At 45.6% G+C, this 14922-nt stretch overlaps 1 protein-coding gene across 1 annotated transcript in view; it reads right to left on the bottom strand.

Moving 5' to 3' along the window:
- Nucleotides 1–1127: 1127 nt before the first annotated feature.
- LOC133347728 (ras-related protein R-Ras2) overlaps nt 1128–14922 on the bottom strand; it is a 58850-nt gene continuing 45055 nt past the window's right edge. The window contains exons 4-6 of the mRNA XM_061560249.1: nt 8181–8289; nt 4477–4595; nt 1128–3075 (exon numbers count right to left, since the gene is read on the bottom strand). Coding sequence (XP_061416233.1) covers nt 2988–3075; nt 4477–4595; nt 8181–8289 — 316 coding nt within the window. The 3' untranslated portion in view covers nt 1128–2987. The remainder of the gene's footprint in view (nt 3076–4476; nt 4596–8180; nt 8290–14922) is intronic.

Here is a 14922-nt window from a genome sequence, read left to right as displayed (position 1 = left end):
TGGCCTATTATACATCTTTGTTCGTATGGCTGTCGATGACAAATGTGGTGCTGTTTCTGATCGCAAACCACCGCCAATGCATTTCATTAATACTTTGTTTATTTGGAAGGTTCATATAACGAACTCCCCATCTTCCCATTAACTATTATTAGTATTTAACAAGTGTACTTATGGATAACTTGGGACAATGCACAAAGACTTGCAGGCAAAATCCCCTGAAGCGAATGGATTAAATTAAAACAAGAAGAATAGGCAACTGAGGTGCATTGGGGAATAGCAGAGGAGCAATGATGTGACCTCATGGGACCAGCTGACAGCAACCACCTCAATCATCCGAACTAAACCACACCCCACCCACCCCTGACAACCTGGGCTTTAAGTCACTTCCACTGTTGCAGTGAGCAGAACCATTCCATACCCACAATCAAGTGTTTGTTCAAGCGTGGGGTGGTGCTCATCTCCAGAGGGCCTTGAGGCAGTGATGGAAATTCCATATTCCCAAGGCAAGAGTTCGTTTCTCCAGAAGACAACTGTTAAACTCCCAGTGCAACTCTGGCACATTGATGGACTCCATCCCCAATTGATATTTTAATCAGGTGAGCTCTAACCAGTCCCACCTGTCTGGAATTTGTTATGCCCCAATTGTGCATTAAAATATTGTTAACTTTTGCCCAAGCGTGTGTTTATGGTTCATGGTGACTACAAAGTTTGTAGGATTATCAGTTATGGAGTCGATTCTCAGTTTCGGAGCACATTTCAACGTTTGGCAGCTTAGCCATTACTGTCACGACCCTTACCACACGTCCCTCATCATAGTCACATGGCCCAGACTGCGACAAGGATATATCCACGGTCCGGAAATATGTGAATTGTGGCACCAGCCAAATGAAATAATTTGCCAAATAAAAATTCGTTGCACCCTTGCCAAGACAATTTCATGCCACATGACATCAACCCAACACCATGGTTGTAGCCTATTGCGACTTATCCCAAACAGGACAGTGTGGGGAGGTGGGGGATACCAGACAACCGAGTTATGGTGAAATGGCAGGTTAAGGGTTCATTCATTCCCAATGGTGAATCCACCCAATCCTCGTCCCACGAGACTGAACGACGCACGGCAGGCACACACTGCTCGTCCTTTATGTACATATACACAAACGTATACTTGTGAAAGCATTGGACTTATAAACATATAAAAAATACCAGTTTTGTTGGCTATATATGAAAATAAGGAATAGGATTACAAATTTTTTTCTTCAGATTTTTTTTTAAACGGCTTTATAAAGGCAGGTCAGTGGACGACCTTAAAATAACAACAGGCAATGATGAAGCACAGCAGAAGCAGGTGGACAGATTTATAGGGTAATGTAAAAATCGGGCAACACACTCTAAAAACAGAAAGACATTACAGTAGTTGCTGGACTTAAAACAGTGTTAAGAAAATGAAATAAAACCATTGGCAACAGAATTATGCTTGAACTTTTTTTGCCTTGTCATTTGAATCTGAACCGAAACGCACACTTCTTTCGGTCGATTTACACCGTTAATGGCTAAATTAGTCGCATTATTTCAGGCACAAAAGAAAATAATGAAATACCGCACCCATCCGACACCTGCCTTCTGTACTAAGAACGAACGCCACTGGTTCCGATACAATGAACTTGCAAGTCTTGAAAAAAACCGATAACAGTAAAAATAAAAAAACATTTTAAAAAATCCACCATGCAATCAGGCACACTATTTGGTAATATATTGCAATTAACATTAGCAAGCAGTCACAACTATATACTTAATTTTTTTAAAGTTTGACGTTAATTTTTTTTCCACCGATTTTTGATTTTTTTGTTCGTTATATTTTACACAGCGGGGGAGAGATTGACAACCCCCGCCACCTCTCCTCCACAAAATCACCCGGCAGTCTCGCCTACACGTTGCCTGTCACCTTCAGTTTGTACGACTTCTCGCTTCAATGACGACTGTGTCTCAATACCACGTAAATCGTTGGCGAGCGCGCCGTACACGCGACGATGCCCATATGGGGGATGTACACGGCTTAAGGGTAAAACAAGGAGCCCACCTCCACCCTGCCTTTGTTGGCACGGTGCTGTTAGCTATTAAGGCTGCCATGGGAACACGGCTGAGGAACCAGTAAGAGCAGTACCACTCGCACATGCACGGCCACCTTTGTCTCCCCAGTGAAGAAGCTCAACCACCGCAACAGTTAATTTTATGCCAGATTGACCCAGGGAGGAGGCTCAAGACACGTTCAAATGACCATTCGGCCAAATGGACAACAAATCCGATCTAGAGTAGAACCTGGGACGCATGGGAGAAAAGCGCAGTGCGTGTGTGAACCACACGAGCACCGCTTCACCCTAATGCGGGGAAGCAAATGCTGTCGTGGGTTAACATCACCATATATACCTCATCACAAACGGGCACTTCTGGTACGCGGGCTTAAGAAGTTATTACAACTTTGGCATAGGAGGATGTTTAATGACAGTAACCCGTGTTGGGTTCTCTTTACACCCCCCCCACCTCTACCCTACCCCCCACCTCTACCCCCCCCAAAATGGTCGACATTACACAATAGGCTTAATACAACGGTCACTAAGTCTTACACGTCTACTCTGCGCGGTGAAGGTACGTGTTAGGGACACGGTGGGCATGGCTAATGGAGCATGCACTCCCAGTAGTTTTCATTAAAACGACGAGCGCGGTGGTAGCAGGATGATGTGGGCCCTGGCCCTCACTCTAAGGCATTGCATAAAACAGACCGCTTCCCCGCTCCCGCGCCACACCCGCTCACTCTTCCAGCCTCCCGCTCCCCCACCCCCTACTCCCATCACGGCGCTGCCGGGGCAGCTCGGCTTAGTGGTGGCAGCGTCGTCGACTGGCGGGGTCGGTGTCTGGGAAGGGGTGCGGGCGAGTGAGAGGACAGCTGGGCGAGGAGTGGGCGAGTGGACGGGAGCTCCGCCCGGCCGTTAGAGGATGACGCAGCGGCAGCCGTTCTCGGTCGACTCCTTCGTGGGCGGCTCCGAGGAAGGCGGGCACTCGTCCACCTGGAACTTCCTGTGGGTCATAGATGGTGCGCGACTGTTCACTATTGCCCCTCTCATTGCATGTACACAGTTCCGCTTATCTCTTCTAAATCCCATAAATATGTGATTGGCTACCCTGCTCTACTGCTTCAAACACAGGCAGTGATGACCAGCACCCACGTCCCTCCTCTTTGGACTCATTTGTAAAAATCGGACAACACTCTAAAACCATCGATGCCATCCATCTCGGTCTCCCCTTGCCTTGCCGAATGATATTTCCTCGAACAACACGTCGAAGCAAAGATATCCCACAGGTGTCAGTTTTGACCGTATATGCATTCACACCTCTGATTAACGCAGTTGGCTACGTACGATGAGAAAAAAGTTCAACATCTAGATATTCTAAACCTTTTCTCCATTTAAGTTCACCCATGATGGACTATGTAATGCTGTGTCACAGACGCACAAACAGCAGCCCATCATTGATTCCGCTTTACATATTCCTCGATCACATACGTTCACCCTCTTCTTCCGCTCTCGTAGCGGCTTCTTCCTGTCTGAAGCTCGAACATTTTGCAGCAGCCCAGCAAACCTTAAACTTGATTTACGTACAAATATTCCACCTCCTTTAAATGCTGTGTGAAGATTTGAAATGCTGCCATTCTCCACTCTGATTCTCTTTGTCCCTTGCTTGTCAGGTCTTAATCATCCTGCCACGACCTCCACATCATCTCCTTGCTCATGACAACTCAACTCCAGCATTGCTGGATCCCTCCTTCACCCCGCTCTTCCCTTCATGGAATTCCTCAGTCATTCATCTCCAGCTGTCACACGTGGAATGCTGCTGTTAGGATCCTTACACAAACCCATAGAGAATGGTTTGTATTCCCATGCTGTTACTTCTCATTCTTTGGCCACCATATCAACCGCTGGATGCCCAATCCTCACACCTGGTAATTCACATGTTATCATCCAGAGACATTGATCACATGGCCATTGCACTTGGTGCTAAAGTAACAACTTAAAAAATAAACTTACAGTACTTTGTTTATCTGCAACTCATGAGACGCAGAATTTGTCATGTGGGTGTGGTAAAGAAAAGTGTGGGTGAACAGAGCACTGAGCGCATGTGTGTGTACATGGGACTGTACGTGTAGCCATAAGGCCACGTGTGTGTGTGTATAAGACGTCAAAGTGTATGTATGACCATGCATGTGTTTATAATACCATGTGAGCGCATGTATGACCATGCGGGCGTAAGACTGCAGGATTGTATAACCACGTGTGCCCATGTTCAACCGTGTCTGCATGCGATGTGCACGTGTGTGTGCATGTGCATACTGGAAGTCCCAGTGCAACTAAACACATCCACGCTTACGTACGAACGTGAATGTGTGTACGGCAGTGTGCACGTGCATGCGGTGTCCCTCACCGTATGACCCTGACGAGTTCGTGGAAGGCCTGGTCCACGTTGAGTCGCACCTTGGCCGACGCCTCCATGTAGGGGATCTTGAGGGAGCGAGCGAGCTGCTGTCCCTCCTCCTGCGTCACCTGCAGCAGCAGCACACGACACGCGAGGCACCGAAGCCAAAAGTCGGTCACCTTTCCTGATCTTCAGCTTCCCTTGTGTAGAGTCCCCATTCAACTACTCGCATCGTCCTGCCGACTGATGCGTCTCCTTTCTTTTCCCTTGTAATATCTTGATTTTTTTTTCTACGTGGCTTTACCGAAAGATTCAAAGAATATAATAATTATCTTTGTCAAATAGAGACTCGATAAGCACAGGCACATGACGCTTACAAGCTGATGTGCTGTGCCGGCATGGTGGTCCGCACCTAGCACTTTGAAGGCGAGGGTCGACGGATCACGTAGACTTGTGAATACACAGAGCTGTTAAGCTGCGAGGTGGCTAGGAGATGTAAGTACGAGTACAGTGATCCACCCTTGTGTGAAATGTTGAACGTCATTGCCATCATATGTATGGGTTTGCTCTGGGTTTTCGGGCTTCCAGACAAAAACACACTCATTGAACAGAAATTGGCCGAACAATGGGTCGTAAAGTAATGTAAAATACTCTTGGGTTTTTTCAGTAAAGTCACGTAGGTAAAAAACAATAAATGAAATAAAATGAAATAAATGAAAACAACTCAATTAAATCACGACGTTTCAGGAGGCAACACAAGCTTCCCCCCCCATCCTGCGCCCGTCCTCCTTGGCGCCTCCCCCTCCTCTTACCCTATATAACAATGTCTCATCACAAATAACTCTCACTACAGTTATTTTTCTGTGCCCTTTTAACACCTGATGGAAGGAAGCTTGTATTGCCTCTAAAACGTCGTGATTTAATTGAGTTGTTTTCATTTATTTTATTTGTTTTACCTACGTGACTTTACCGAAAAAAAAAACTAAGTATGATTCCTTGCAGTCACGAAAGCTTCAAATCTAGAAATGATGTAAAATAGTTGGGCATCTAAGTTAGGTCTTGACAGTTATAACCGTCAACTCGGTGAACTTGAAGATCTGGGTTCAGTTTGGGTGGCTGGAATCCAGATTTGAACACAAAACATCAGGAGTGCTCAAGACACCCCACTCGCCTGTAACTTTAAAGTCGAATATCTCACTAAGCTCTTTGTTTTATCGTAAATGAAGCTTAAAACTTGTTGTTGGCCTTATTAGGTTGCGTCCTTTAATCACTCAGTGCCAGTTCAGTTTACGGGTCTGGGATTACAGTCGGCCAGAACCGACTGCTCATCGTGCTCCCACACCGCCGACGCGGAGCCAACACAGATGGGGGCGGTGGAGGGAAACGATGTCGCGCCTCCACCGCGGAGCTGGACAGGAAATGCGACCACTCGACCAGCCAGAGGCGAGTGCCTCGCAGCGTGGCTTGCGAAGGTTCAACACAATGCCTCCCTGTCTGACGAGGCGTTGAGGTACATCTGCGTTTTATTTATGCGCGCCCAATTTTTCCTTACAATAACGCTACACAAAACTTGGTGGAGCAGGACTAATTGCGAGCTACCTAAAAAGCTGTAATTGCAGGAAAGGGAGTTAATGGTTTTCAGACAGCACCTCCAAACACGGACTTGCAGCCGTCCAGTCCAACGTGGTACGCTTGACGTTGTTTTGTGCTGTTTTTCCAAAAACAAAATGTGTGTACGGTGTTTTCTGATCTCATCAAGGAGCATAAACTATCACGCGAACTCTGGTCATCCTCGCAAGCAGCCGTCGAACAAAGACGGTTACCGCATTACGCGCTTTCAGATGCGCTTCTGCGGCCGTCTGGAAAGCTCTTCCTTTCAGATATGAGGAAGCCACTGGAGCTGTGCACTTTTAAACAATCTAAATCGAAAACTCATTTGTTTAGAGCTGATTTTTTAGTTTAGTTTCTTGTCCTTGCCCCGCACCTCCGATGACCACGGTTGGCTACGTACGATACAAAAGAGGTTTAACATCGATACGTTCTACTACCGTCAGGACTGCAACGTTACGGAAGTGAGGTTGTAAAGCATATTGAGATGGGAGGTGCCCACTTGCACCATGGCCATCGCAATCAGAGCCTGGAATTTCTTGACAAACTCTTCCTGGATGATCTTGCATTCATATGTTTGGCAAAGTAAATATGAATGTGTTTTTTTAGTTCGTGGCACAACCAGAGTTACCCGGAGTAAATCCATGCATGAAGGGAATAACACCCAGAGAGATGCACAGATGGATTTAAAAAATGCACCTGCTCCACTGCCATCGAATGGCCACATCAACAGCAGCAGGGGGTTTGGTTGTTTCACAAACCGGCACGAACCAGCCACCCATTTTTTGAGCCCAAAGCAACCAATCGCAGTCATGAGCCACCACACTGGGTGTAAGTTCCACATTCCTACGATGTAAGCCAGCCTACCCCAAAAGACAAACACAAATGATTTGTTACAAAGTCAGGCTCATCTTCTCCATCAGAGAGAGATGATTTGCCGCTTCAACCACCAACTGGGAATTGAACTCCGAACCCTTACGACTGAGTTGACCGCCTCACCACAATGACTGGCCAGTGTCTGCCAATGCAAATGGGATGCAGCTGGGCTAAATAAACGACCAAAACAAACTAAACGGAAACAATACGAGGGGGTGAGATTTGTGAAAAGGACAGATTTGGGGCTTCCAGCTGCCGGCCGCTTTGCTCGCGCCGCCTTACGGCTCTCTGTGGGCCTTTTCCGGTGGTGTCGAGCGAAAGGTGATCCCCGGAAATATCCGGCGTTTCTGGCACAGCCCCAGCTCACACCGCAAGAATGCCGAGCTGCACATGATCACCAAGGAGACGTGGATGTGGTGGGGTGACGCAGAGCGCAAGCACGTGCACCGCACTGCGTGCACAACGCCACCCTAACGTGCTCACCAACGTCCTCACTGCCATCACACCACTGCGCACCACCACACCATAGTTCTCACCACCTCACGAATGTGCTGAAAGTTACCACACCAGTGTGCTTACTGCCACCACCACCACTCCAATATTCTTACCACCGCACCAATATGCTCCCTGCTACCACACCAATGTGCCTCACATACCACATTGTGGACTTTGCATCACTTTGTGTACCGAGTATAACATCACCCGTGCAATGTTCTTTCGAAGACACTTCCAATTGACCAATTACATTTAGCAATGGTACAGGTGCATAGAGCAGACGTCGTAGGGCACCAGCTGTACAGGATAGAGGTTACTAAAAAACTCAAAACTAAAATTTTGCCAGGTAAGGCCGACAGAGCTATAAAGACCTTTTTAAGAAGCGACCTGGCCACGAATGATAGCTCAATGAAGTGGCTTATATGGAAACGTATGCCAGCCAAATACTCTTAAACACATGTTTTAAAATAGTGGGAAAATCGGAGGACCCGGAGAAAAATCTTCACGACCACGGGGAGAACGTGCAAACTCTCAGGGTCTGGATCGAAGCCACGACCTCCTGTATACCAGGCAAGGTAGCTAACATCTCGAAACCATGGCGCCGATGGTGGCGAGATGGTTGAGAGGCGGGTGTACATACAAAACATGTGGAGGAAGGGGCGAACGAGCAGACATAGGTCAGAGTTCAGAGGTGGGGAGCCAGGAAGGGCAGGGGTCATTGTACGGTGTGCTACCTGGCGCTGGTGATCGAGATCCGCTTTGTTGCCGACGAGGATCATGGGGAACTCGTCCCGGTCTTTCACGCGCAGGATTTGCCGGTGGAATTTGTAGATTTCATCAAAGCTGCAGGCACAAGGACCACATTCATAATAGGGTGAAATATACGTCGAAATTTAAAAGTATACACGGAAGTAAATACAATTTTTTTTTTATTAACCACAAATAAAACGGCACATTGCACAAAAATAACATCAGATAATGAAATGGATACGCACATACATATTTTTTTGCATGAGTCATGTTATACACAAATCGATTTTGCAGATTTTGTTAATAATGATTTTTACCCAAACTCCACTGGTAAAAACATTACTTTAATGTCCCGGTTACAAATCGTTCAGTTGTTGCCCGCTTGGCTCCCCCTTCCTCCACTTGTTCTGTACGTACACCTGGCACGTACACCTGGCACGTACACCTGGCTCTTAACCATCTCGCAACCCTGGGCGCCACATTGACGAAATGTAAACTGCCTTGCCTGGTATACAGGAGGTCGTGGGTTTGGCCAGACCCTGACACCTGCTGTATATTTGGAGTTTGCATGTTCTCCCTGTAATCGAGTGTTCTCCGGGTCCTCCGGTTTTTCCCTCCACATTTAGAATCAACATGCGTTTTTAACATTTGCCTGCTATAGATTTCCACATGATAAGCCGCTTTGTTGAGCTATCATTTGTGGCTAAGTCGCTTCTGAAAAAGAGCTATATAGCTCAGTGGCTATTACCTGGTAAAATAAAAAGTTTAGTTTTTTAACATAGTTTTAACTCCCAGTGGCCACCACACCTCGAATGCCCCCTTCCACCACCCACAGCCATCCCCGGCCCCAACTGCCCCATCTATGAGACCTGATTAATGGCACAGGAATGGTGTGATGTCACGTCTGTCTCAACAGGGTGGGCGAGCGGGTGGGAGGGCCAGCGAAAGAGGGGGTGGGGAGCTATGAACTCACTCTCGCCTGATCGCACATGTGCCGGATGAGTGCACACGAATAAGCAGGGAGCTACGGGTTCCCGATATATATTCTTCTCTTTCATGTTATTTCAATTTATTTTCCCAGAGCTACGCGGTGAAAAAAACCCATAATGTAAGAGAGGCAATGGCGAAGGCAGGCATGACCCTGCTGGGGTGAGTGTCACACCTGCTAAACAAATTCACGACCAAAACAATGATCAGCACTCATCTTGTTGCCAAGGTGCCTGTGTTCTGGGCATCTGATGCAAGTTTTAAGCTTCGGTAATGAGAAGAAAAATACTTTAAAATCATGGTCAGGTGGCTCCATCATACCACTACAGTGACGTTGCTGCTTTGACATGCTAAAATGTGCGAGAGGCATGTTCGTGCTGTCACCAGCGTGCAATACTGAAACGTTTGACCGGAACTTTAAAATGTTCTCATTATTGAAGCTTCAAACTTGTGACAAACAGCCCTGAACACACAGTCTGGGCACACATTTTAAACAGTTGTTTTGATCGATGGATTGAACCCTCCAACACATTCCTGCGGAGGGAGCTGGTAGGAAGGTTGGGTTGCTCGGTCAATGGCCAGGGTCAACGGCGGCGTGGTGTATTCCGCAAATATGGCCGACTGTAAGGGCGGGCACAAGCCGGCGTGAGTAAGTTAAACGTTGAGTTTTATAAGAGCACCACGGGGTGACCAGCCCCTCCCCACCCAGCCCCACCCCTCCCATTTTTGAATGCACGACAGACATGTGGTAGGGGGACACAGATAAGAGTCTGTATCGTTTTAAACAAGATGGCATTAGACTATCACCTGCTTTAAATAAAGGGCAGGTTTTTACAACCCTTTGTCAATCCACTGCTAGATGGAGGCCTCCACCCCTGCTTTGTCAGTCATGGGAGTTGTATGACCATACTTCACCACTCTGATGTTAGCCGCTATCAGGAACGAATATCAGTCCACCGGGTTCATAGTGCAAGTACATGAATCACTGCGCTCCCACTCTCTACAACTCCAACAGACGATACCTCCACACCTTGCCGTCTACCCACCACCTACCTGTATCCCGACACACCTGCCTACCTAATTGTCATGATATGGTGTCAGGGTTATTTTCAAGATTCAAATCGTTATTTTGACATTGTCGTGGTTGTCGAATCCACAGTGGCTGCAGGGTACTCATGAAGCAATCACGTGCCATGGTGGCGAGATGTTAACTACATCGCCTGGTATACAGGAGGTTGTGGTTTCAATCCCAACCCTGACACCTGCTGTATATTTGCAGTCTGAATGTTCACCCTGTGGTCGTGCGGAATTTTTTCCTAGACCTCCGGTTTTTCCCTCCACATTTGGAATCAAACTGCCTTGAGTATTTGGTTGCTATACATTTCTACATTTTAAGCCGCTTAGTTGAGCTTGTATCAATAGCCATGTTGCTCAGTAAGCCTAACCTGGTAAAATCAACAAATGCTTAGTTTAGTTTCACTTGCATAGCACTGCGAATCATAAATGATGCAAGTAAATATTACGCACGCTTCATTTGATGCATGTATGCTGGGCGTAATAAATATGACTAAAGAATCAATATACATTACCCACCATCTATATAAATAAACACCTTAATCTGTATGTATGTCTCAAAAACCTCGAAGGTATTTCCCGACAAGGTCCTGAATTTTTTTACACAGGTAGCTTTTAGGACACACACGACAGGGAGAAAAATATTAAACTCTGAGAATTTTGTACTTAAGGCCCCCAAAACTCAATTTTAAGTGCTCCATAAACATGTATATGCGTGTCGTTTAGAAACCGTTAAAAATGTAACATTGCGTTTTTTGTTCGTTAGATAGTGTGTTAAACAGCAAATACAATTAAAGCGAGAACCATTGTTCTATCTTTTATTGTTTTTGAGATATTTCCGATTCAAGTGATTTTGAAAAAAAAAACGCATTTTATGAATGTTAAAATTAGAATAATTTGAAAACAGTAAACGACAGAGTTTGCTCTCAGAATATTAAGTTAATACATTTTTGTTCTTTCTAATAACAAAAAAAACCGAAATCTTTAAGTTGATCGGTTTCCAATGGGCACGTCTTTAAATATAATAAGCTTAATCAAGTCGTCAACAATGTTATTTGTTTTTAGAGGAAAAATACACATTTTTGGAGTTGCGTCTGATCGTAGATGAAAACCGTACAAAAAGTCATATCAGGTCAATTATTGTATTTCTTGAAAACTTTCGTCTGCCGAAGATTGCCTTTACGAACCAAGTACGTAAAGCACTTTGTGATTTGTTGCATAGAAGCGCTGCTCCCGTCAGTCACCACGAGATGGCGCAGCGTCAGTTCACATCTTAGTCAAGACTGAAGGTGCGCTACCATGATCATTGTTTTTTTACCCTTTTATCTGGCAACAAAACTGACACCTTTTTCACAAGGAGTCATGTTTGCATTGACCACAATACCTGTGGTCGGAATGCAAACAAAAAACACAACTCTGATAATGTATGCACTGTCCTTGAATAGTGCTGTACCAGTCCGCATAAAAAAACACGCAATAATAATTGTAATAAGCTGTAATAAGCTTTCTGTAATAAGCTGTATTAAGCTTTCACCTATTACAGTGAATTTGGCTGTAACGGTTCCACCTGAAGGCGGAAGCTTGTGTTGCCTCCGAAACGTCGTGATTTAATTTAGTTGTTTTTTCATTTATGTATTTTTTCACCTACGTGACTTTACCGAAAAAATCAAAGAGTATGAATCCTTGCAGTCACGAAAACTTCAAATCTAGAATCAGCCGAATGCGCTAGCGTTGGGCCAACTATGCTCAAATAACGCACTCCCAGAATGCCGTGTGACTCATGTGATGTATACAAACAAAAACACTTTTACATTTTATATGGAGGAACAGATATGTGAAGGCGTTTCTCGTCTGCTCATGGATTTTGTATAATAATTACAATGTGCTTCATGTTATTCACGAAAACCTCGAGGTCTTCCAGGCCCACTTTTTTTTCAGGAGGGTCCTGCACTTAGATTATTTGGCAAATTCCACTCATGGGAGTTTTGGCAAGTGGAAAGAATTCGGAGTGGCCTGGAGAAAACCCACGAATACGAGGCGGTGACACCCGGGGGTTCACGGCGCACTCGTAACGCAGCTCATCTGACTAAAGTTGGCAGAGTACTGCGCGTTCTGCATCTGTATGTAAATGAACGAGCGTGGATTCTCAAAGGCGACGTCACCGCGCGTGTAGGACAAACACATTCCTGCGGAGGGAGCTGGTAGGAAGGTTGGGTCGCTCGATCAATGGCCAGGGTCAACGGTGGCGTGGTGTATTCCGCAAATATGCCCGACTGTGAGGGCGGGCACAAGCTGGCGTGAGTAGGTTAAACGTTGAGTTTTATAAGGGCACCACTGGGTGACCAGCCCCTCCCCACCCAGCCCCTCCCCACCCAGCCCCTCCCCACCCAGCCCCTCCCCACCCAGCCCCTCCCCACCCAGCCCCTCCCCACCCAGCCCCTCCCCACCAGCTCCACCCAGCCCCACCCTCCCCACTCAGCCCCTCCCCACCCAGCTCCTCCCTGCACGACGGACGGACACAATAATCCCCTGTGGGCTGGTGTAAGCAGTGGGTTCCTACCAGTATAACCATCTCCTCGACATACGGGTGCCAAGGCACCCACACGCGCGCACGTTTCAAATTCCACGCATGTGACCGATCTTACGATTTACCTAATGAAGAACGTTGCATGAACAATGGGAAAATATATTTTTTGGGAAAAAAAATATATATTTTTTTGGGGAAAAAAATAAATAGATTTTTTGGGAAAAAAAATAAATATATTTTTTGGGGAAAAAAAATATATTTTTTGGGAAAAAAATATCTTTTATGATTACAAAGTTCAAGTGCAACTTAGCATTGACATGTATTGGTGAGAGACTATTTATAGTATGTGTAATATAAATGGGAAGGACTTCATCCAACGTTGGAGAGACCATGGATGATGAAGTAAAGTGATATAATATTACTAATGTATTGCTTTCAATTATATTTTGGGGTATTTTTCCACACCATATTTTCCAGATCTCTGCCAAATGTGCTTTTCTATTTACAATCGCCTATTATTATCATCTTATGCAGTGAAGTATGTTTGTCCCACTGGTTTGTTTTCATCCCAGACCTCGTTTGCAAAAAAGGAAAACTTCATTATCAAGAAAACTCTCGCTCACCTGCTCATGAATAAACACTTCTGTGCGAAAGAGAGATTTTGGCCCGTGTTTGCCGGGTCCTGTCCGCGTGATGTGCGAGTGGAAAATTACCATTAAATTAGAATTTATATACTGTATATAACATAAACACGCGAGTGTTATTGCTCTGAGAGTGCCACTTAAGAATGTTACCCATGTGTGGAAGAAATTGCTCACACTTCGCCCCGGACACACACGCTGCTGCAATTTCGCACGCATAAAATCAAAAGTATGCGCGCACTCACAAACACGACTTGGTTTTGGACAGCAGCGACAAGTGATCGCTTTTCAAAATGCTAAAAAGATGCAAACACAAAGACACACGAGCCACATACACAAAGGAAACATGCGCGCGCACACACACACACAAACAGGTAAACGGATACACAAAACTCACTTAAAAATGACAGTAACCCGAAAAGGAAAAACAACATATATTAAGGACTTTGAGCTCTGACTCCACACCTCTGAGTTCTCGACCAAACATTGTGCCCGATTTGCGAAATGTGTGCATTATAAATTGTTCATTATTATATGACATGAGGGTTTCGCCAACAGCCCTTCTTTATCACACACTAAGGGCCATTGCCAGAAATACTGCTAATTACATGTTTCTTTTCAGAGCAGCGTTATGACAAATATGCTGAGTTTATGTTATGTGTGCTTATTCACAACTGCCAATGCAGTATCACAAGAAACGTAAAATTTTCATAAACAAAAGACACATACACAGATACAGACAAACAAGGATAACAAAAACACGGATACACAGGGACATGCACATTTAAACCTACCCACCCACATACACACACGGTACATACAAACCAACACAATACAGATGTCCCCTCACATCCTTAACAGACTGCTGGGGCAAGTGCTATTAGTGAGCACCTATGAAGATCGGCATGGCACACGAGGGGATGCAAAACCATGCTCGGTCGTCTTTGTCTCTCCAGTGGTGATGTTTACACACCGCATCAGGGACTCATTTGAGGCTGAGTCGACCTAGGCGAAGCCTAGGACCGGTTCAGATAATCGTCACTGGTGTTGGCCGTGAGTGAAAATTGAACCCGGGTCACCGGGTTCGTAGCGCAGCTCGGCTAACGCTACAGTACTCCTCCCTACATACATATGAAGAAAGGCACACACACACACACGCTGCTCAGAGTTTATGTGGAACAGGTGTGTGTGTGAGAGCATTCAACCCTAACCCTATCTAATCGCGGGGCAGGAAGCAAATGTTTCATGTTGAACGTTTGAGTTGTGTGCAGCACTAGGTAATCGACAGTTCAATGGGAACTTCACAACCTGCAATGTTTACACCATTGGAACCTCATTTGCCAGTCAAAAATATGATCATTGGTTTTTTACCCTTCTATCTGGCAACAAAACTGACACCTTTTTTACAAGGAGTCATGTTTGCATAGACCACAATACCTGCTGTCTCGGGTGTGGATCAATCAACTTCAAGGACAATGCATACATTACCAGAGTTAT

This window comes from Lethenteron reissneri, chromosome 26 (assembly GCF_015708825.2).
Source record: "Lethenteron reissneri isolate LAM-NWPU_2019-01 chromosome 26, ASM1570882v1, whole genome shotgun sequence".
NCBI lineage: Eukaryota > Metazoa > Chordata > Hyperoartia > Petromyzontiformes > Petromyzontidae > Lethenteron > Lethenteron reissneri.
The sequence above is the reverse complement of the archived record's forward strand: the minus strand, read 5'-3'. Positions and strand labels throughout refer to the sequence as shown.